Source organism: Saccoglossus kowalevskii, chromosome 11 (assembly GCF_978046115.1).
Source record: "Saccoglossus kowalevskii chromosome 11, keSacKowa6.1, whole genome shotgun sequence".
Taxonomy (NCBI): domain Eukaryota; kingdom Metazoa; phylum Hemichordata; class Enteropneusta; family Harrimaniidae; genus Saccoglossus; species Saccoglossus kowalevskii.
The window spans coordinates 10,480,356-10,506,337 of record NC_140651.1 but is presented as its reverse complement, the minus strand read 5'-3'; the positions used below and the strand labels follow the sequence as shown (position 1 = coordinate 10,506,337).

The following is a 25,982-nucleotide window of genomic DNA, read 5'->3' as shown; positions in this document are numbered from 1 at the left end:
TCCAACCGTCAGATACTAAAACTTGTAATCTGTTTCTGGGTGTACCTCATTGAACATTGACCTTTCGTTCCACCTGCATTTGGTCAAATAGATTGTCTGCGAATTATAATCTTGTTAAAATATTATCGTTAAATATATCGGCAGTATTTTCCGAAAGTTATTCATCGATCATATATGGCGTGTACTAGTTTTTATATTGATATGTGACCAAACAACTTGGGCAACTCAACTATGTTCAAATATACACTCCGCTCGGATCGGGTCGTGTCGGGTCAAAATCGTATTATATGGCTATTCATGATTGCATACAATATAACAAATATAATACTTCATGCATTCTAAATGAGCAATTTTGCTGAGCACTCTGATCAGTTTCATCACCATTGAGTGTGATTTGCATACAGAATTTTATCTTTCCTTTCTACACCCGGATCCGCAGTTTGACGTATGGGATCAATCGGGATTCAATGATACACATTTATATATGACAAACCGCCTTTCTCTCTTCTCTGTGATTAGCACTTCGCCAAAATAAAGTTCGTTCGATTTCTGAATTAATATTGGGGTAACAATGAAATTATAACTGCCGATGTTAGCGGTCGATAAATGTCTTTTGTGCCACGCCTTTTGTTTTTTTTCAATGAGGCATGCTAGAATGTGGTTATATGCCGCAACTTTGTTATGGTACTAGGTATGTGAGATCGAACCCAGACCACTTTACCGAAAAAAACAGTAGAAGTGTTCTGAATAGTCTTCCGATAGCCTCGTGGCATGGTGATCAAAGTACCGACAACTCCATATCAATCAGATATTCAGCTATACGTATTCGCAACGACAATCTTCAATTCGCGACAACCGTATAAAATAGTCAAATCAGCATGCAGTCACTCACTATGTATTAAGCCTTCACGGGCTTATGTGCCGTAACAGTCACGAGACGATGATTTTCTTAAAGGGCGGCGGTCGTCGTGCCGCGTCCTCTTCGATATGGGGCTCATAGCGACGTATATAACGCGTGTAAAATACATTGTTTATTTACATAAAATTTGAACACGCGCTGCGCGACGACCACCGCGCTTTAAACTAGGACATACAGAACAAATCAACGCCAAAAGGTGAACTTTTATCGGCCGACCACAGTGACTGACGCCGCACTTAATTCTCGACATTTCCGTTGAGAAACAAGTTATAGTAACATTTGTTCAAGTACGTCAAGTAACATCTGCCAGTGGATTTCAGCCGTTTTGTTAAATGTTATCACAGTCCCCCTGTGATTTTACCAACTCTCTCCCCACGTGTTCGGCTTCGGTGACGATCTCTGTTCGGTTCATTGATCTGGATAACATCTGTACTCACACGGTGTGCCGGCGCAGACCGTGACTGTAGTAAGTTACCGTAACCATAGAATACAGTGTCATTAACCGAGAGGAATGGAAAACAAAATACAACCGCAAAATATGGCGCGCTTTCTTGTTTCTGTGGTAAGGCAGTATGATTGCGAATTAATGTTGCCGTTCTCCGTGTACCATTCTGTCCTCATTCTGTCTGCGGACAAGTATATGCCGCTCAAATGCAAGAACTTTCCCCACTAACAAACCTTACCCATACATAAAATGCACTTTTTAACAATTTTAAATAACGAAATATGTAATTAGTATTCTGGAGGTACGGTTCTACCCCTGACTATTTTTCAAGTTGTAATTTGTCCGTTTTGGAAACCATCATTATGATGATTTTTAACAGCGCCTCTTTGCACAAAATGGTGATGTTACTTCTGAAATGTAACTATGGAAACAAGCATACGGTGTCACCAATCAACATCACCGATAGAAGCTAGGGGTTATGATCCACATTTATGCATCCAAATCATTGTGTCCCAGCAACGACCTTTGTTAGTCTGGGGGTTATTTATATAGCTGGCTGAAGGATGTATCAGAGAATCCAATAGAATCATATGCATGGATGGTGGCCGTGATATGAATGTAGTGAGTTACCCATTGCTGCTTATTTGAACGACACAGCACTGTGGTAGTACCAACAGTCGCGAGTATGTTAAACTACCGAAAATATGGCGACCATTTTGAATTTTCAAAAATGGCCAATATACTATACAAATGACTAAAACAAAAACTGTTTCGGGTAACTTAAGTTTGTTCTTAGAACTTAAAAAAGTGTCAGCCGCATATGTGTCCTTCCGTCTTCTCCGTCATCACTTGCATAAAATCATTATCGCGCGAGAATCCACTGTCTGAACTTTTAAATGTGTGGACGTGTTTGAACAGTTAGCACATGCAGTCCAAGATCGGGTCGTTAGGGAGAAGACATTTACGCGATTGACAGATGGATGACAAAATCACGGTCATCATTCTCGAGGTGCTACTTGTTTTTCGTGACGAGGTGTTGATATTCTCACTTTATCCGACGTACTTGAGTGTCTGCTTCTTAGGCAACGGTCACAGACGTCCAATTCACACATTTTACGTACTTGGATTGAACCATTTAGTTGAGGGGTGAAACATAAAATAAAATGGAATGAGAAATATTGGTTGTAGAGTACTTTTTCAAATTTTCTATTACTAGTGTTCTACAAAGTTTTTTTTATATTTTGCGACAACTGACTATATTAAACAAGTATTGTGGTAAAAGACTTGTTGCTCGAATGTCTCACATCTCAGTGTTTCTGAATGGTTTAGTCCAAGGAACTTAACTGGCTCGATTTACAGTCGACTGCAGATCGGCTTCAAATGAGATGTCTCCCTTACTTTCCTTCCTGCCACAAAAGTCGAACTGTTCTCATGAAGTAGTTTCGGAAAGTGAATTTATTTTGCTCTGTCACACCAACATTTCAATTTGGTCGAACTAATTTGAAACCTTGGCGCACTATTCGTGCGGAATAACAGAAAAATACAGACAATATATATATGCACCGTATGCACCTTTCTCTCCTGTTAGGGTATACTGTTAAATAGCTACACGCCATTTTAGCGAATTTGACTCCATGCATGAATTAACTGAATCTTAATTTAGCTAAAGTGACATCAATCTCATTGTGAGAATATACTTTATTCTAAATTAGTGACATTTTGAATTAGCGAAATTACAGATTAGCAAAATTAGCTAAAATATCATGCTAGCTAAAAAGACATGTTTTACAGTATGCTTGATATATTTATGCAACGTTACGAAAACGAAAGATATTAGCGTCAGCGTATGTATCGGAACTCCGGCATTACTAATATGCCAGCCAGCACAAATGACAAAGGACGAGTTAGTAGGTTCTGTCGTTTAAATAAAATACAATGCGGCAATACTTCTGTGTAGATATCGACTTTTGACTGTATTCACTTATTTATTTAGTTCCCAAGTGTAAACATCCCGCGTTGTGAAAGAACCGCCACCACGTGTGACTGCTTTCGGAAAGTTAGACGACCTGTTTGTTTATTTTGTTCAAATATCAAGATTTAGAAGGTTTTTTGAGTCAATAGACTCACTGTTATAGCCATCTTTGATTTGATTCTAGTACAAATGTTTGAAGGGTCCTTAAAGGGGTTATGGCGGCTTTGTCGAGATTAGTGACACTGTTTAAATATAAACGTGACGGGATGAACCATTAGTATGTGCATATACCCTCTTTTAGAGGGTCTATGGTATGTGTCAGTATATATTTTTATTGGAGATACTTTTTAATTCTAATTAATTGTTTCTTGATTTGTTTTTAAATAATTTGTTTTATAATACAGTGTTGGTCAATTTGGGTGTGATGACCTTATTGTGTACAATTTCCATGTTCCATACCATGACCTTTACGTATGGGAGTATCACTACTTGGATTGTTCCGTGTTCTCGAAAACTTCTCACTATGATCCCAGGCGGCGTTGACCAAGATCACAGGGCCACTTCACATAATTAATGCTTTGGGCCAATTAATGAGACGCTCTTTGACCAGCCTGTGTGCGGTGCCGCGGTTTACACAAGAAAACAAAACCTTGTCGGTAAACGAAGCCTACTGGCACCTGGCTGAAAGGCGACCGGTCTTTAGCGAATAAGCGCCGCATCTTTTGAAGATCTCGGCACCACATTTACACCACGGATGCATGAAGGCACCCCTGTTCACGCAACCACGGCCCTTTGTTTATAGTTGCAATATACGTACGCGTATCAACACAATTATAGTTGCTCCGCTGTTTTATTTAACCGCCACGACAGTATTTAGTATATTTATATGGGCACTACACTGTAAGAGTGGATAGACTCGCAATAAGTTGATGAGGTAGCTGACTACGACAACCGACATTTTCAAACCTCCTGATTTCACGGCCACGAGAAGAGAACATCGCAGCGAATACAAGAATTTCACGGTACGCACCCCCATTACCAGGTAAAGACACTTGTTGCTCGGCATTATTTAATTCAGCTTCATTCTTGCTATAAATTGTATTATAAACCACAAAACCACTGTGAAGAAATTGACCACTGGGGAGGTTAGTTACAGTGACGAATAGGAAGTGCTATTGGTCCGTGTACGAGAATCGCTTTGTAAAATTCCTGGCTGAAATGCTCGTGAAATGTAACTTTTGAGGAATGAATGCGAGTCGGCAAAGCAAAGTGGACTGACTTTTTATATTTTTTTTCGTAATTTATCACCGAAGGAGAAATGAATCGCAGGTTTTGGATTCCTTCCTTCTTTGGTGTGTTATTAAGTGATGGTAGTGATGTTTCAAGTGAGTGCATACTATGCGTAGTAGGTTCGAAAGAACTGTAGAATGAGGGTATGCATTGCCTCCTGTTTCAATGTATATTACAATATATCAAAACGATTTCGCGCAATAACTTCAAAACTGAGTAATGAATTGAAGACACTAGTATATTCTACCAATTCAAGTCACGCCCGGGAGCCACGCGTACAGTTTAGGTGGATCTCGTAGTCGTTTGAAATGCCCAAGGTAAGTAATAAACAAAACAAAAGCATCCAATAACGAAATTTTGCCGGGAAAACCGTACAGCCACTTCGAGGCCGCAAAGACCTGAGAGGATGTCGTCATTATAAAAAAACATACTTCCATACATACATACATACATTTCAGCGATTTGAGACAACAACACAATCGCAACAACTAATTTAATGCATTTTGACAATTTGAAAATAGCTGGAATGGACTGGTTTAGACGTTATGGCATTAGCTGTAAAACAAGTACGATGTAGTACCAGTATTTATCTATTTTGTCGTATAAAATAGAATTGCCCATATAAACAAGATAATGGACAGCGTTTGCAAGCATGTGCATAAAGTTCGATATTTAAATTAACCTCGTATGTTTTACGCGTTGTAGAGAGTTCATTTAGCGCAACACAAATACAGGTAAGTCCCCCAAACTCGTGTCAGCGATGTTTTGCCGGTTAGCATGGATGCAAGCTACAAATAAATTTACGTTTTTGGGGTTTTAAAATGTAAATTCTCGGGAAGATCATCATTTTTACCGCGTATCGAATTGAAGTGACTAGGATAACAGTTTAAGACCGTAGATTGTAAAAAAAATATACATTTGGTTTTAATGAGATAGCATTGATTACTTCGCGGTAGGTCGTAGACAGAGAGAAAGTCGGTGAGTGCGGGATATCGAATTATATGTCAACACCGTGGTCCCTGGATGACTCCGCCATAACACGTACATGTACATTGATACATTATAAAGTAAACCGTATTTAAGGTAGGAGCCTACTCATGAATGAAAATACACAAAAGTTGCCAATTTTACAATACATTGAACTCACAGTCAATATAAGAGTATCGACTTACAACAAATGTGGGGTTACCTATTTTTCGAGAAATCGGTTGTTAAGTTTTGGTGAATGCAGGCTATTTGATCAGTATTAGAAATATTTCTTTCGTAACCATGATGAAGATATGCCGAATTGTACTAACACAGGATAAACAAATTATTGATCATGAATGATATGGTACTTTTTTGATATCCTGATTTATTTCACAAATCTGTGCTTTAAAAAATTATAAACACAATAGTTTGACAGATGTTCGGAGACCCGTTGCGATCATATACATATTTGTCCTCCAAGACCTACACCAACCAAATATCAGCTTACGTCTCAGATAGCTTAAAGGGCGGTAGTCGTCGTGCCGCGTCCTGTTCGACATGGGACTCATAGCGACGTATACAACGCGTGTAAAATACATTGTTTATTTACATGAAATTCGAACACGCGCTGCGCGACGACCACCGCGCTTTAAGTGGAACCGTAGACCCTGAAACCTTAAACTTCTTAGCATTACATAACCGCATACAAAACCTTATAGGCGGATGTACTTCAATTGAGACTTAACCGGTCATGCAACCTTCGTACCACGCAATGTTGAACAGACCGGTTACAAACATAGAACACGTTACTGTGTAATTAGTCCACATCGCGGCAATAGGCTCGCATATATGCATCGCACAGAACACAACGCTCAAATACAGTTTGGAAAAATATAAAAACCACACACAAGCTACATGTTATATCACATTCTGTGGTTATATATAACATTCACTCATTTTGGTACCTCAGGGGAGGGGGTTGAGCTGAATAAAATATGGTACGCAATCTGAAGTAAAAAAAAAAACGCGCAAAAGAAGTGTTATTTAGGTATTTGACGCGTGTACCGTATTTAGGGTGAAAAAATGAATCTCATGAATTCCTGTTACCTCAACTTTGAAACACTATGATTTTAGTATGTATATAGGGCATCTATTTTAAGTTTTTGCTCTTGAAAAGGGGGTATAATTTCACAAAAATAAGTACGTGTTTTTTGAAAAGCTAAACTTCAGCATGGGTACCAGGTCTGATTTGGAGTACCCCCTGCGTCGGTACCCAATAAGCTGGGCGTCTTGAGACTCGGTTGAAACAAATGAACGACTACAATTTGTTCGGTTGTCAAAAGTATAAACGCATTAATTACCCACTGGAGTATTTTCGCTGATTGATGACACCCGCCGAATCGGACAACTTGTATAATTCCAGTGGATATGCTCACGATACCAACACAGTGAAATCAAATACATGTGACAATTAAGGCCTTTACAATATGCGATGAAGCCACGTGGTGAGCTATACGAGTGATGTATACTTCATCATCAAGGCCACAATTCGTGATTGAAGGTCAGGTCCGACGCAATTTACAGCCTTTACTCTTTCGATCGAATGATTACAAGTGAGTGGCTTTGAAAAGGCAACTTCCGGCACAAGAATCCACCACACAGAACATGTGAATCTGGCGACAATACGATGTGGATATATTTCCCAATCGCCTTAACTATCGCGACACAATAAATAAATAAAAATTATATATCGATACCAAAATGAAGAAAAACTGAATAACGGCAAATCAAACCGAAGAAACAATTGTCCTCAATAAACAAAGCCACAATTAATTAAACATAGAAATAAAAACAAATATTAATCACATAAAACACATTAACTAAATGGCAATATATCAATATAACAACACGATAATATGACATACCACGTAGCCATATTTTCAGGTATTTCAGGAAGTCCGGTGCACACAAACACTTCCGAGAAAACAAATACGAACGGTATTTAAAATGTCACCCAGTTCTACGCAACGCGGAAGAAAGCGGTGCTGATTTTATTAAGTGGGTCAGGAAGTTTATTGGAGTAAAGGACGCGATAACATGCTTCTAAAAATATAGATAATAACACGTTATGGCACAGCAATGAATGTATCGCGTGGCTGTTACTGATTCTGACCGTAAAGTCCACGAATAAAACATTGCGTGAAAATTAATGTTGTGTAGATGGATTACTCTCAGTGTTATTATGTGCGCCATGGTACTAATACTGATATTGTTAGAGGTTTGGAGGGATACATGATGTTCGCTTGTATACGAGTGGCGCTGTTTACAGCGAACTTTCCCCCAATTCCATTCCAACTTCTACGGAGACTTCGTCCTTGGTACGAAAGGGACTACGACAATTTTTCATAGAAATCGTTGTTTTTGTATTTACTTACGTATTTACTTACTTATTTTTTCATGGCTAGTGAACTCCGCATTGACGAAGATTCATCAAGCATTTCACATGAGCATGAAACACTGCTTTTCAGACCGATCCGGACAGCCCTTTGAAGGTCATTGCGTTTGCGGTTTTGATGCCGAATAGGGTCCTTCAGTTTTATCACTAGACAATAAAATCTGCTGGCACCGATTAGTATATTGAAGAAAACTGCATGTACAAGATGCCATCGTCATTTTTGCCCTCGGAGCTATTGTAAAATTCACCTTGACTCAAGGGCCATCAGTTCCCCATCACACAAACGGGCGCCTTGACTCAAGGGCCATCAGTGCACCATCACACAAATGGGCGCCTTGACTCAAGTGTCACCGGTTCACCATCACACAAATGGGTACCTTGACTCAAGGGCCACAGGTTCACCATCACACAAATGGGCACCTTGATTCAAGGGCCATCAGTTCACCATCGCACAAATGGGCACCTTGACTCAAGGGCCACAGGTTCACCATCACACAAATAATCACCTTGACTCAAGGGCCATCAGTGCACCATCACACAAATGGGCGCCTTGACTCAAGGGCCATCAGTGCACCATCACACAAATGGGCACCTTGACTCAAGTGTCACCGGTTCACCATCACACAAATGGACACTTTGATTCAAGGGCCATCAGTTTACCATCGCACAAATGGGCACCTTGACTCAAGGGTCACCAGTTCACCATCGCAAAAATGCCGTGGGCACCTTGACTCAAGGGCCATCAGTGCACCATCACACAAATTAGCACCTTGACTCAAGGGCCATCAGTGCACCATCACACAAATGGGCACCTTGATTCAAGGGCCATCAGTTCACCATCGCACAAATGGGCACCTTGACTCAAGGGTCACTGGTTCACCATCACACAAATGGGTACCTTGACTCAGGGATCACCGGTTCACCTTCACACAAATGGGCACTTTGATTCAAGGGCCATCAGTTCACCATCGCACAAATGGGCACCTTGACTCAAGGGTCACCAGTTCACCATCGCAAAAATGCCGTGGGCACCTTGACTCAAGGGCATCAGTGCACCATCACACAAATTAGCACCTTGACTCAAGGGCCATCAGTGCACCATCACACAAATGGGCACCTTGATTCAAGGGCCATCAGTTCACCATCGCACAAATGGGCACCTTGACTCAGGGGTCACCGGTTCACCATCACACAAATGGGTACCTTGACTCAGGGATCACCGGTTCACCATTACACAAATGGGTACCTTGACTCAAGGGCCACCGGTTCACCATCACACAAATGAGCACCTTGATTCAAGGGCCATCAGTTCACCATCGCACAAATGGGCACCTTGACTCAAGGGTCACCAGTTTACCATCGCAAAAATGCCGTGGGCACCTTGACTCAAGGGCCATCAGTGCACCATCACACAAATTAGCACCTTGACTCAAGGGCCATCAGTGCACCATCACACAAACGGGCACCTTGATTTAAGGGCCATCAGTTCACCATCGCACAAATGGGCACCTTGACTCAAGGGTCACCGGTTCACCATCACACAAATGGGTACCTTGACTCAGGGATCACCGGTTCACCATCGCACAAATACCGTGGGCACCTTGACTCAAGGGCCATCAGTTTACCATCACACAAATGGGCACCTTGACTCAAGGATCACCAGTTCACCATCACTCAAATGGGTACCTTGACTCAAGGATCACCGGTTCACCATCGCACAAATACCATGGGCACCTTGACTCAAGGGCCACCAGTTTACCATCACACAAATGGGCACCTTTACTCAAGGATCACCAGTTCACCATCGCAAAAATGGGCTCCTTGACTCAAGGGCCATCAGTTCACCATCATACAAATTGGTACCTTGACTCAAGGATCACCGGTTCACCATCGCACAAATACCGTGGGCACCTTGACTCAAGGGCCATCAGTGCACCATCACACAAATGGGCACCTTGACTCAAGTGTCACCGGTTCACCATCACACAAATGGGTACCTTGACTCAAGGGTCACCGGTTCACCATCGCAAAAATGCCGTGGGCACCTTGACTCAAGGGCCATCAGTTCACCATCGCACAAATGGGCACCTTGACTTAAGGGTCACCGGTTCACCATCGCAAAAATGCCGTGGGCACCTTGACTCAAGGGCCATCAGTGCACCATCACACAAATGGGCACCTTGACTCAAGAGCCATCAGTGCATCATCACACAAATGGGCACCTTGATTCAAGGGCCATCAGTTCACCATCACACAAATGGGCACCTTGACTCAAGGGTCACCGGTTCACCATCACACAAATGGGTACCTTGACTCAGGGATCACCGGTTCACCATCGCACAAATACCGTGTGCACTTTGACTCAAGGGCCATCAGTTTACCATCACACAAATGGGCACCTTGACTCAATGATCACCAGTTCACCATCACTCAAATGGGTACCTTGACTCAAGGATCACCGGTGCACCATCGCACAAATACCGTGGGCACCTTGATTCAAGGGCCATCAGTTTACCATCACACAAATGGGCACCTTGACTCAAGGATCACCAGTTCACCATCGCAAAAATGGGCACCTTGACTCAAGGGCCATCAGTTCACCATCATACAAATGGGTACCTTGACTCAAGGATCACCGGTTCACCATCGCACAAATACCGTGGGCACCTTGACTCAAGGGCCATCAGTTCACCATCATACAAATGGGCACCTTGATTCAAGTGTCACCGGTTCACCATGCACAAATGTGCACAATATCCCGGACTCGTCAACGTACAAATTGGTACCGTGACTCAAGGACCCTGGTTCACAAGTACACAAACTGGCACCTGGACGCATTGGCAATACACACGTCCGAGCATCGGCCTTTGAATTCGATGAAAATATGTTGTACACCTGCAGAACTTTTGGACCCTGGATTCAAGTGTTTGGTTTATTGGCACCTGGATAACCTACAACAGCATTTACCGATGACGTCTTTCACCCAGAATGCAGTCTTAAAAACTGCAGAACAAAGTTTTCACAAGAATCAAAAATAATGCTTAAGATTTGTTTATATTGTTATATTTGTAGCAAATAAATAATTGATAATGACTAATTTTGTAATTAACCACATACAGTCTATTTTGTTATTAATATTCATAATTACTTGTATATGGCGGTCATCGACCTTTATTAAAAAGTATCACGTGACCATACACACTTGTTTTGATATTGTTCACCGACGATGTCATATTGACCTTGTGTAGTTACGACTTAAACTCCCGCCGAGATTGCCACGGGTCAGTGTATAAACATTGCCATAAAGTCTTCTGCAAATAATACGGCGTACCAAGGATATTTGTCAGGTATATGTTGAAACAAGCAACCAAATCGTCGTACAGAACGCGTTTGACGTGGTCGTATCAATGCAAACCGCGGAAGTATCAGCGGGTTCCTCGGTCTAAAAACAGGACATAAGTCGCCGATTACTTCCTCCATCCTTCCCCGGAACTGTCAGTCTTCTTTGACGTTATACTGCATGTACAGTGAGTTGTAAATAAAGAGTTATTTATCATAAAATTCAAGATTTAATGATATCGCGTCAGTTGGGATGTGCCAGTGTCAGTGTCTGTCTGTCAGGCCAGTGTCTGTCACGGCGCTGACGAAATAGAAGCTGCAGCTATTTGATTGTTTTTGCCCCGCTGTTGTTTTTTATTGTGACAAGCTTTGTTTTATTCGCCGCGCTGTAAATTCATAAAAAGGGTGTTTTATGAGAGAAATGTGAGGGGGTACATGTTACTATCTCTCATTAACATACAAGCAACAACACATGGTTTATATAAAGGTGCGAAGTAAACAACTGAATCCCCAGAACTACTTTGAACACTGATTGCTGCGCTACTCAACGAAGTCAGTCGAACGTTCTATACGTACTTTTTTTTCATACCGGCCCGTTATTTCATATTCATCGACGCTTTCCAGTGGCATTGAGGCAAGAACATGGTAAGAACATTTCTTTAATGATAGGAATAATAGAATGAATGCAAAAAGTGTTTGGTAATTTCAGCGTATGCTTATTTTTTAAAAAGCAAGTGGTACTAAAAATGGAATAAAACGTGTACACTAAACGTGATTTGATGTAGAATGGCATCTGAACAGATTTGTCCATAGTCAGTTGGAATGCGTATGTATGCGCAGTATTTGCTTTCGCAGAAGGTGAGTCGAACGCGTCTCTAGTGGCAATAACGGGATGCGATTAATATAACGTTCATATTTTTTCTATGACTAACGTAGACCCATTTTTACCCGAATCGTTTCAATCCATGTATTTTAGCGTACATATTCTACCGGTTATTTTGTGTTTCCGACAACCAATTGCATGTTACGCGGTAAGACAATTGCTGGTGCGCATGTACGCGATCACGTCAGCACGCCAAACAACTCACTCGCACGTTAATATTGTTCACGCAACACACAGAGGCGGTTATTATCGTACGTACACATACGTTGCAGATCAAGCCCGAAAAACAGGCTCAAAATATGACATTTTATGGGTGTATACCGTAAAATACATTAAAGTGACCACTTTTACTAAATGAGAATGCTTCAAAGAGAGACCGACGTCTGTATATAAATACGAGCTTTTTAAGATTGTTAGTATATCATTGAAAGCACGTCGTATAATGAATTCTCTACAAATACTACTAGTAGCATACCCAGGGATGACGTCCCATCGGCAACTTGAAGTAGTCTAGTTTTAAAGACTAACTCGGTATAATCACGAATCTTGCCACAAATGCCAAGTTTAACACCCAAGTCGTAAAGATTTAACTGAGTCGTGTTCGCAAACATTGCAACGGCACTGTTTATATAGCGTACGCACGTCATTCTATGTTTCTGTGTATATCTGATTGAACAAAATATAGTATATGAAATGAGATATGATATGATACGATTTTGATTTCATGTTTATCTCATGTATCATTTTCACAGCTTATACGGTAAATACAACGAACTAACATAGTGATCGTAATTTGTGAACGCGTAAGACATCGTAGAGCAAACTGTATAAACGATCGTCATAGACGAACACCGATCACCGTTAGTTTACCTTATTGTGATTAAGAAGTACAGATTTATGGATGCCATCACTATATTCATGGTTCCTGGAATGTATTCGGGATCATAATCACTAATTTTGGAGCCGCTTGGCAATCTGAGAAAAAATCGCGACGCGCGTGAAACAATTTTCTGTGCGCGGTGATGTCAAAAGTCCAATCTGATTTCATGAACCAATCAGATTGCCGGGATTTTTATTACATAGTATGGATATGAATATATAGAAACTCATTACACTGCATTTATTGTACCAAACTGTCATGTTATATGGGATGACTTGTTATGTTACGATACGGTACGGTACGATACGATACGATGCAACACGATACGATTCATACGATTGGAGGTGTTGTAATGTGTCAGGATGGGATATTTTATTTGGAACGTTCTCAATACTTCATTAAGTAAGGCTCACAAGTCAAGAAAATAACAACACACCAACCATCTAGAAAACTAAAATAATTCTGAAAGTAGTAAACGCAACCTGAGTGGCTGTTACATGAAGAAAGTGCCAGGAAACTTGAACGCAATTTAAAATGCACGACCAATCATATGTTGAAAACTTGAGGCCACTGTGAGACGACCAGTAGCCTTCTGTGGACAGCCCCATGAAAATAACAGAAACAAACTTGAATCGACGAAACAAACACTTGATCTGAAAAAACAACAACAACATTTTCCCCCAGTACATATAACATAAACGAGAATACCCTGCCGTAACTTTTAACACAGTCACCATGATAAGGAAATTGGCCCAGCCCTCAAAGACGGAATGATTCTAGTAGTTCGACAGGAACACTGGTCCAACCTTGACAGGCTGAATAGTCACGTATTACCCCCCCCCCCCCGTAGTGACACCGACCATCGCTTGCATCACACAGTGATACGAATTTATGATAATGTATTCACTGTTTTGACATCAAGATGGATGACACCACACCACTAAAAAACAACAATCAAAGGACACCGAAGGTTGACATTGACGTTAGGACGATGATGACAAGACGTGGACATTTTCACGTAATGCTGTAACTCAGCTGAGAAAAATAGACCCAAATAATATCGCATACACTTGGCATAACAATACGCTAACCTTCGAGTCTTACGTGTTATACGCGTCGCTATATATTAATCTGCCACCCCTGGGACACTCGAACGAGTTTAATAGCTCCCAGGGTTAAAAGGGTTGACTTAATAAAAAGTAAAGCTACCTAACACGCAAACTAAGATTCGCTAAATAGTTATTACCAAACTTCAGACCGTTCTATGAACAGTCCTGATAATTAAAGCCGCACTATAAATTCATATCTTCAATACTGTAAAATGACTAATTTTCACTGGGTTTAAATTTCACTGATTTACCATTTCAGGCATATTCAGTGGGTTTTAAATTCACGGTTTTATCATTTAGATAATATGTTTTATGCTAAATTTTACATATTCACTGGGTTTTAATTTAGCGCATTTTACAGTCAGCGAAATAAGCCAAATTAAAACCCTGTGAATAATTAACCATTTTACAGTATGTTAGACACGTGACGCATTAAAGCGGGGGAGTCGTCACCTGCGCATGCGTCAGATGGCCATAGCGTGTAATTGTTTACAAACAAGCGTATACCCATGAGCCTTTGCGTTTTAGCGTGTGTTGTTATCGTCGATTGGGACTCAATTCCCGCGCGTGCGCAGGTGACGACCCTTCCGCTTTAAGGTAATTCGAATTTGCCCTACTGAACACGCTACTGCGAATATGAGAACTTCCCATTGTATGTAATGGAAGCATATTATCACACTAAAAACTAAATAAATTAAATGCCATCTTTAAAAAAAGTGTTTTAACATATTCGTTTTCATATCCACAATAATATAAACCATTTTGTTTTATGACACCGAGCATAATTTTAAGATACCAGGACGTACTAGTAATTTCAACCCAGAAACCAGAGCAAAAATCAATATTATTACCATTTCCCGTATCGGATAGCCCGGTGATACAATTTTTTCTTATTTTTGATACTCAAGTGCCGTTAACCCATAATAATGAAAGCAAAAAGAAGATGACTTAATTATAGTCTGTAATTTGCCTTAAAGCGCGGTGGTTGTCGCGCAGCGCGTGTTCGAATTTCATGTAAATAAACAATGTATTTTACACGCGTTGTATACGTCGCTATGAGTCTCATATCGAACAGGACGCGGCACGACGACCGCCGCCCTTTAAAGTAGAGCTCGTGCGTTTTTGACATGTGCGCATATTTTAGCGCATATAGCACGTAGCAATATTCCGTGTTTTCAAAATCTTTCTACAATTAATATTTTTAGTTTTATTCATGTTGACTAATATGCCTAAATTCGCAAATTGGCAGGGGCTTCCAACGATCATAACAAAAACACATTTTGTCATTAAAAATCCACAAAAATCTAATATAATTTTTTAAAATATTTCTAGACACGGACAATGAAATTGTTAAACACTATACATCATTTCTTCGCCTCATGTGATCAAAAGTGTGAGATATGTCAACGGAAACAAAGACAAAATGCCCTAAAACAAACAACATATGCTAACATTCGCTTAATATTGCTTATATCGATTTGTTCTGAACCGAGTAAGATGAATCCATGTTTTTTTCTTCATCCTTGTAACATAAAATGAATTATATGTAAAAATAAAGTACATGACATTTCTACCTTAAGAAAACTGATTCTGGATGATTGCGGTGTATGTATGTATATAGAGTTACTACAACAACTCCCGACATAGCGTGTCTTATACGGTTTCACCACATGCATCGACCTTCCCAGTGGGATATTTGGCACATCCACCAAGAGTATACGTTGAGTCAATCATTCAACACCGGGTAAAATTGTAACTTCTGATAACGAGTTTCCTACAATAGCTCCCAAGTCACCAACGGAGATCGGAAACTGAAGGTGATAGTCCCAACAATCGGAACAACGAAAGCATATTCGATTTCAGCTATAGAAGCGTTTTTTTCTAAATTTTAAATTCTCATTTTATCTCTTCTTTTTTTTGTAAAACAGATTTTCAACATGCTGCTCTTTCTTGTTGTCGCGGTAACCTTCTGTGCGAAGATGACATCATCGATGAACAGTCACCGTGGTAACGGAGCAGACTCCAACGAATGCGTGTTAGACTTACAAATGAGTGACGACCCAGAGAGATCAATGACGCAAATCAAATATTTGGCATCGGCCTTAAATTTATGTGGGTTCGTCCCAGAGCTACCCAAGATGAAATTGCGATATTTAGAAAACACAACAGTCACGTGCAACGACGGCTCGCCAGCAGGGTAAGTTTCGACCAATAGGAAGTCAGATACAAGTGTTGTGGTGAATTTGAATACAAACCTACACAAATAAAGATTTAAAGACCAAAATCCTGCAGGGAAAATAACTTAAAAAACACATACACATTTTACAGGTAAAAACACCAAAAAACAGCAGTTACAGTGATGGAAATAAAATATGCACAGTCCGCTCTCTCGACTTACCTGGTGTGACGTGTTTGGGCTCACAGCAAAGGATCTACGGTTTGTAAATGTTAATTAGAAACTGATATTTAATCTTATCATATTTTAGGTATTATTTATATCCGTCAAACGGCAGCACAAGATGGCTAATATTTCTAGAAGGTAAGTTATCAAACATATTTCACAATTTCAGTTGAGTTGTTTCGTATCACACTTGTGGTGGCGCTTTGCTCCGTCGTATACTAGTATTCAAATTGTCACCAGAGGGCGCTCACGAAGATTAACATTCTTCGATTATTTTGATTTCAGGTGGTTGGTATTGTTTCGATGACGATAGTTGTCAGAGTCGTTGGGAATCAATGCGGGGACTTATGAGCTCAACAAGATGGACACCAGAGAAAGCAGGTCAGTAACCAAGATTGTGATACCTTATGATGCATGTATTTAGCGAGGAGGGGCCAGATGGGGCAGTTATGCGTGTGACTATAACAACGCTCACTGAAAGATCGAACAATTAAAGATGATATACATCGGCAATCGCGCTTCTTTGGAATAGTTTAATAAAACTGTAATTTTACTGGTTTTACTTGACTCAACAGGTTCCGGTTTACTGTCACCTGACCCGGAAGAGAATCCTAATTGGTGGAATGCAAATAAAGTGTGAGTTTTAACAACCAATTATAATTAATATTGAACTGAAGTAATTTATTCATTAGTATTGTACTATAATATTCAAAATATTCTTTTCACGTGCGTTGAGTCACGTGACAAACACGGCTTTTCGGTGACTAAACTTAGTTTCAGATTAACTGGACAAGCTTGTTACCCTACAGAACATTTTAGTAATAGTCAAACCACAATATATATTGGAGAAGTTAGCATGATTGTTGTTGATTATATTACAGGTTTATTCCATATTGTTCGAGTGACGTTTGGAGTGGCACGGCTCGGGCGGATCAAGGTAAATTTTTTAATTATGTTTCATTGTTTACCCTTTCTGTGGCAATTATATTTATAACGAACAACTGTGGTTAATAACAGCTTTAGACTAAATATGTCAAAAATTATAAATATAAACTACACATATTTTATTGGTGTTAATTTTTATTTTTACTAATTTTTCATAGGTGGCTATGCTTTTATGGGCGCATTGATTTTACAAGAAGTAATCCGGGAATTGATACCACAGGGACTTCTAGTTGCAAATAAAATATTATTGGCTGGTAGCAGGTATGTGTATACTCGTTTATTTATATTCGGTTTTTGCTGACGTCTTTCAAACTAATTATTGCAGTTTTGGCTATTTTAAAGTTCTGAGACCACACGATCTAACACTTCATGTGACGAAGTTTAAATAATGATAATGGGGTGATCGGGGTCGTCTGTGGAACCTGGCGTTGGTTTGGTCTTCTGGCATTAATTAGCGACAATTCAAATACAGATTCGAATTGACATTTACTCGACAAAATTAAGCTAATCCCTTTGTGTCAGCAAACTTTCCCCTCAAAATGCAGGAAATAGCGTTTCTGGGGGGTCTAGATTTCAAACATTTTAAGGGGGAGCAGCCCGGACCCCCTAGTAAAGTCACGCATTTGGCGCGAGGTTGGTGAGCAGATCTCGTCTCCTCATGCACAATTTCGTGCCGCCGCCTCTGTTATAGTATGAATGTCATTTTTATACTTTTTTTTTAATACAGCGCGTGTAAAATAAGTTGCTTGCTTAAAACAAGACTCAAATGCGTACTGTGCGAAGACTATCGCTGTTTTAATGAAAACGAAACCCATGAGTAAAAATTAATCCTAGGAAATTTCTTTCAGTGCTGGTGGTACTGGTGTGCTGTTAAATCTCGATTACGTGTCGGATATGTTGTCAGCGGCTGGTAGCAACGCTGTAGTACGGGGTATATGTGATTCGGGATGGTTCCTTGATACAGTCCAGCATCGCGCTCAACCATGTACAAACACTTTGTCATGTGCGCCCTCAGAGGTCATAAAGAGAGGAATAAAGTGAGTGCGACATTTACTGACAAAATGAAAACAAACATCATCAGTTTATATTTGCCTGCTTGAGATACACGCTATCAGGTATACCGTATCACTATAGTTACCTAAACTCCAGTCTAAGTCTGTATCATATCTCTTACTCACTAGACTATGGAGTGGCCAGGTACCAGCACGATGCAGTGAGGAATATAGCTACAATGATCAGTGGAAATGTTTCTTTGGTTACAGAATTTATCCAACTCTGCAAAGTAAGTATACTCACATCACATCACATCGCATCGCATCGCGTCTCGTCGCGTCGCGTCACGTCACGTCACGTCACATCACATCACATCACAGCACGTCACGTCACGTCACATCACATCACATCACATCACAGCACAACACAGCACAGCACAGCACAGCACAGCACAGCACAGCACATATACTGCAGTTCTGTAACTTCGTTTCTAGATTGAAAGAAATCCAATTAGCTTGTACTGATGGAAATTGTATTATTTGCCCATTGTTATAAGTAATACATATTATTATACATTATTTATATTATAAATTTATGTTTGTTTTCTCTATCGCACGTCGCTGTCAAATTGAACACATACGCGACTGTTTACAAACTTACTACTTGATCACGAACAATAGTTATGGCTTGGGCGATTTATAATATGTGAATGTTCACTATCGTTTATATGAATATATATATTTTTCTATTAAATGTCTGTTGTACACTTAATTACAGCACCAGTATTTATATTCCAATGGCTTTATGATGAAGCACAATTAGTTGTTGGCATGACAGGCCCACCAGCAAAACTGGAACACTGGAATTATATGCAGCAGTTAGGAAGAGAACTCAGACACTCTCTGAAAAACGTATCGTAAGTGTATAAAATAAAACATTTATTTAACTTTAAACTTAGCCTATCAACTATCTTAATTTTCTTATACCAAAACATTTCTTGAGTATGTCATTAATTATGTCAAATTAATGATTATTTATATTTTATTTGCAGTGCGGTGTTTGCTCCAGCCTGTTACTCTCATAAAGTCATAGATAAGATGTATGTATTTTAATTACAACTTAAATAAAAGTCATATATTTTAAAAATAAAATAACTAGAACCAGTGCGATCGGCCAAAAAATTGCAATTAATCTTCAGTCACGTAACGTTATTCTCATCTCTCTATCACACTCCGTGAATACGATATCAAAACCCATAAGATGTAGATGCTCGACGCAACAAAGGCATTCGCTTCATCTTTGTAAATATTTATAAATTTCACAATTCAAACTAAAACGACAGGTTTCTATTAGTCGATTGAATAATATTGGAACGTTTTCAAATGACGTCGTCGTGCACTGTGCTCGTTGATTGGCTGATTTGATTCAAAAAACTTATAAAGATGAAGAAATGCTTTTGTCGCGCCGAGAGTATCTCATGAGTGACCCTACAATATTAGATTTATTAAAAGAGTGCAGTAACTTTCATTTGATTCCAGCCTTTGGTCCGCCCCTAGGAGCAAATGAAGTTTAATGAATGTGATGAACACCGATTACTGTTAGATTACCCTACTGCGATTAAAAAAAAAGTTATTATTGAGACCATCGCTATATTTCGGAGATACATTGATAACATAATTACATATTCGCACAACGTTGCACAATCCGTGATAAATGACACTAAACACGGGTGTAACAATTTTGTGTGTGCGGAAAAGTTTAAAATAACGTCTCAAACATATACGACTTTTTATCAAACTGGCATTTTAGTCGACATCTGAAACTAATAAAAGTATTTCAAATAATAATAATTTGATAAATATTTACCACCAATATTTACCACTAACATATTACTGGCGTATTCTTTTGATTCTCTGCTTGAACGGACCAATCAGATTGTCGGGATATGTTATTAATTAGTACATTAAAATAGAAAGTTATTACACTGCTTTATGAAATATGGAATATAAATATTTGTGTTATCAATTTCCCCATTAGGCAATGGTTAAATGTGCATGTAAAAGGCATCTCACTACCTAATGCCTTGGAGTGTTGGTTGAACAGTAACGAAGAATCTAACCATTCACTCAGAAACAATGAAGATGCTGCTCCAGAAGACTCTGATGATCGCCAGATGATAGGTGAGAGACACTTGATAGTTGAGGAAACTTGCAATTCTGTTTGTCCAATTCAATTAAAGCGCAATAGCTGTTATTTAACACATTCCTAGCCACAAAGAAATGTTGTTTTAGACAATCTATCACGTAATATGAACCGTAACAATTGTGGTGCAGGGTACACACTATTAGAAAGATTAACACATAAAATGTTCAGTGAGAGAACGTCAGAGAGGATTACAGCCCCAAGATTGCCACGTGTTTGATATTTAGGCCAGGGTCCATATAAAGTTTCATCTTGTACCGTAATACATGAGGTTCACTTGACAAAACTGGATTTCAATAGATGGCGCCTTCTGGAGAGCCGGACGCGACCCCGCGACCATTTTCCCCAGTTGCAAGTGATTTAACGTACAACGTTTATATATAGCATATATCCTATACTTCCAGTGCCTACATTTCAACGAGGGTCGTTATTGGCACTAATGGTATTAAAGTGTTAACAAAAAATGAAGAAAAAAGATCGATAATTACAGCTAATGTCGCTTCAAATTGTTTGCTACAAATACGCACATGTTAGAGAGTAACTAATTAATAACTAGTAATTAAACTGGATACAATAGATCTACCACCGCCATATTACACACTTCCATGAAAGTCTCTGAATGTTCTGTATGTTTCTCTGCTTGTATATTCACTTGATTCTCTCTACTGCTCAGTATTTTCAAATTGTCTATTCTTTCGCTGAAAAAAAAATCTATCTTTCCTTTCTTGCTCTGGTCTACACAGCTGACAAGCCTGGAGACACTCTTTCCTATTCTTACTATGGTAGTGATGTAACCGATGACATCGGAAGTGGTAAAAATTATTATGTTGTAGATAGTTCAGAAACAGATTACGTTAAAGATGAGTGGGAAATGCATACTGTTAAAGGTAAGATTTGGAGCGATCGTGATGTATACATCAAATCACGGAGTGTGGGCACTTAAAGACGTGTAATAACCCTTACAGTCACGTACATTTTCCTTACTATGCGTTGTATACACGCCAAAGGTCCAACATAGAAAAGTATTACGTCTAGTCTCACAGGAAAATAAATAATACGAACATATGTAAACAAACAACACAGGAGCACCAAACTCGTGATCACTGCCTTGGCACTGCAGTCCCGCACCCCAGTGCACCCCGTGGTTTGAAATGATATGACAGATTATTGAGCCATTTAGGACTAATAATATGTGTTGTGTTTATTGCAGTACACCCAGCAAGTATTCAAGGAAGAAAACAACGACAGGAATCTGACGAATACGAGACGCATGCACATACTGTCCACCAAAGCAGATGCCATCACCATGTCATAGATAACGCACCCTGTCCACAGTGTAACCCAATGTGTCCCAAGCTTGTCAACCCATTTACAGGTGAGACGATCAACATTTTCCCTGCCTTTATGTCAGTATAACATCATGCTTCCCACGAAACGCAAAAGGAATTAGTACTCCAATTTTGTTTCTGATTAAATCTTATTGTTTGATGTACATTAGAGAAATATTTTATCATATGCATCTTCGCAAACCAAGGTTCAAGTTTATTCGGCCAAGCCTCTATCGTGTAGAGGTCTATAGGTCGAAGACACGGGACCGTGCGATTCGGACGATGTATCATATGAAACAAATGACATTTTTTTGTTCTGTTCAACAAACAATATCGCATCAACAATTATCACTGCTTTTCATTTTATTTCAGACGAGGAAATGGAGTTTCTACCATTTTTAAAACTGATGGGATTTGATCTGTCTGGATTGGCCAAACTTCTGGGACTGGATGCTCAAACGATGGCAATGATGATGGAAGGTTGATCCAACATTACTGTTTTTGAGAAGAATGTGGGATCAATTCTTTCTTGTGAACACAAAACAACTTTTGTGTGTGATACTCAAAAATAGATGAGTAATACAGTTTACCAAAACAGTCACTCTCCCAGGCGTGACATGTAACACAATATTCTAAACAAACTATGAAAATAACTAGGTTGAAAATGACTTGTTTGTCATAAACTAGCAAACCTGGATGTAAGATTCAGTTAAAAATATGTTTTTTACGGAAGTGTTGACATAATCCTTCTGTTACTAGAATTCGATAACTGTTCTTCAGTTATCCATAAACGTTGGTGAATCGGATAGATTACTGACAATTGATATTTCCACATCAGTTGCATACATATCCCAGATGATCTTTGCATGATGGGTGCAACAGATAAAATGTAGGAAAAAATGCTATACTTAAAATGGAACATTCAATATCATATTGCGTGAAAATATGTTAAGAATATTTATAAAACTATTATTTTTGTAAATAACGTATTTCTTTGAAAAATGTAGACAAGCCTTTTGCTGTAAAAAATGCAAAAAAATATGAATATGGGTATTTGAACTTTTATACTATTATTATTGATATATTTTTTATCCTTCAACGGTTTTTATCATTCTTTTTGAGATACTTTTATTTAGATATTAGAAAAACAAAGTGTCTGTCATACAGTATGGTGTTTAATTCTACACAAAATATGTGCCACGGTGACTGGTATTTTGTCTTGACAAGTTTTGTTTGTGTGAACATTTATACTTATATTTCCATACACTGCTCCTTCTGTGACTAGGACTATACCAGCGGCATAAACTAATTAAAGCATTTATATTGTATTTATATCTTCAACACTTCAAGTACATTTTATTCATCATTGTACTGTACAACAAACTTGCGTCACTTGTGATCAACATTGTGGTATCGATTTAATGCTATCAACAATCCTCAACTACCAGGAATGCAAATCGTTTCTAATATACTACTACTTCCAATAATACAACAGGGCTATAAAAATATTCAGTAGAAAATGTTCTGTTGTTGCATTATTTTGTATTAAAAAAACGTTTAATAAGTATTAAGTGTTATTATGTCTTAATTTTATAAAAATTTGCATTTCGTATTTTTATAAAGAAGATTTTTAGCATGTATGCATTGTCACTGTCCAAGGCTCGATAACAGCATCACAATAATACATTCTTTCCCAGATTCCCATCTACATCATAATATACTTGTTTTGGGGTTAAAGCACGCAGTATGTTTTGTTTCTCTTATATCCCTGTTGAAGACAGGAAAATGATATGGTTGCGCTGGAAACTATTTATACAAATTTATTGATTCGACAATTGAAGGCAGTTCGCAAAGACATTTTGTGCCATTTTTGGTAAGGGTACAACAATTAACTACATTCTTCTCTCATAACATCAGTGTGTTTTTTTAACTTCAGCTTCCGAAGCACACAGTTGGTGTCTTTGCATCTAACCTCTGTGTGTGTGCATAATTTCTCCCCTGATACCTAAAAACAATGTGATTACTTAGTTAGTTCAGAATTGAAATGTGTGCATATTAATTCCCAATTTGCATAAATCAGCTAATTTTCCAACATATATTTAAACAAGCAGCCTGTCGGCTTGGATAGCTCCACTGTTAGCAATGCACAATGCAATTAAAGAACAGAAGATATCATTAGAAAATGAACAATATGTATAGTATCAAAGCAACAGGACTTGCTGTTTTCAACAAGAATTCAAAAATATCAATTTTTACCAAAAATTAAAAAAATATTCACTAAAATTAGAACTTTTGGTTTTTAACAAGAAGTCGAAAATATCACTTTTTACCAAAAATTACAAAAATATCCACCAAAATTAGAGAATTGAAGATTTCATTACAAAATGAACAAATCTGAGAGAGGTCCACATGTAGTACCTATATATGTAACATCAAAGAAATTGGACTTGCGGTTTTTAACAAGAAGTCGAAAATATCATTTTTTACCAAAAATATTCACCAAAATTAGAGAATTGAAGATATCATTACAAAATGAACAAATCTGAGAGAGGTCCACATGTAGTACCTATATATGTAATATCAAAGCAATTGGACTGGTGGTTTTTAACAAGAAGTCGAAAATATCACTTTTTACCAAAAACATTCACCAAAATTAGAGAATTGAAGATATCATCATGAAATGAACAAATCTGAGAGAGAGGTCCACATGTAGTACCTATATATGTAATATCAAAGCAATTGGACTTGCGTTTTTTTTAAAAAAAATCGAAAATATCACTTTGTACCAAAAATGACAAAAATATTCACCCAAATTAGAGAATTAAAGATATCATTACAAAATGAACAAATCTGAGAGAGGTCCACATGTAGTACCTATATATGTAATATCAAAGCAATTGGACTTGTGGTTTTCAACAAGAAGTCGAAAATATCACTTTTTACCAAAAATGACAAAAATATTCACCACAAAAAGAGAATTGAAGATTTAATTACAAAATGAACAAATCTGAAAGAGGTCCACATGTAGTACCTATATATGTATTATCAAAGCAATTGGACTTGCTGTTTTTAACAAGAAGTCGAAAATATCACTTTTTACCAAAAATTACAAAAATATTCACCAAAATTAGAGAATTGAAGATATCATTACAAAATGAAAAAAATCTGAGAGAGGTCCACATGTAGTACCTATATATGTAACATCAAAGCAATTGGACTTGCGGTTTTTAACAAGAAGTCGAAAATATCACTTTTTACCAAAAATATTCACCAAAATTAGAGAATTAAAGATATCATTACAAAATGAACAAATCTGAGAGAGGTCCACATGTAGTACCTATATATGTAACATCAAAGCAATTGGACTTGCGGTTTTCAACAAGAAGTCGAAAATATCACTTTTTACCAAAAATTACAAAAATATTCACCAAAATTAGAGAATTAAAGATATCATTACAAAATGAACAAATCTGAGAGAGGTCCACATGTAGTACCTATATATGTAATATCAAAGCAATTGGACTTGCGGTTTTTAACAAGAAGTCGAAAATATCACTTTTTACCAGAAATTACAAAAATATTCACCAAAATTGAATTGAAGATATCATCATGAAATGAACAAATCTGAGAGAGGTCTACCCAAGGTACATATACACCAAGTATCAAAGCATTCAGGATTGTAGTTTTCAAGAAGAAGTCGAAAAAGTAAAACATTGACACAGACGACGATGGACGACAACGGACAATCACTCATATGTTAAACTCTGCTCAACAAAGTTGACAGCGGAGCTAAAAACCACTTAACTCAAATGACAATTGGAATATCATAGGTATTAATAGATGCTACACAGA

The 25,982-nt window shown here is 38.4% G+C and overlaps 1 protein-coding gene across 1 annotated transcript; it reads left to right on the top strand.

Annotated features, from left to right (window-relative positions):
* The first annotated feature begins 4,194 nt into the window (after nucleotides 1-4,194).
* LOC100313685 (notum protein) lies at nucleotides 4,195-23,695 on the top strand. The gene is given in 14 exon segments (NM_001168142.1): nucleotides 4,195-4,378; nucleotides 16,190-16,458; nucleotides 16,748-16,800; nucleotides 16,948-17,043; nucleotides 17,238-17,298; nucleotides 17,544-17,599; nucleotides 17,766-17,868; nucleotides 18,456-18,644; nucleotides 18,789-18,889; nucleotides 19,378-19,516; nucleotides 19,652-19,699; nucleotides 20,638-20,780; nucleotides 22,013-22,177; nucleotides 22,503-23,695. Coding segments are annotated over 13 exon segments (1,527 nt in total). The 5' UTR covers nucleotides 4,195-4,378; nucleotides 16,190-16,198; the 3' UTR covers nucleotides 22,616-23,695.
* Nucleotides 23,696-25,982: the final 2,287 nt, after the last annotated feature.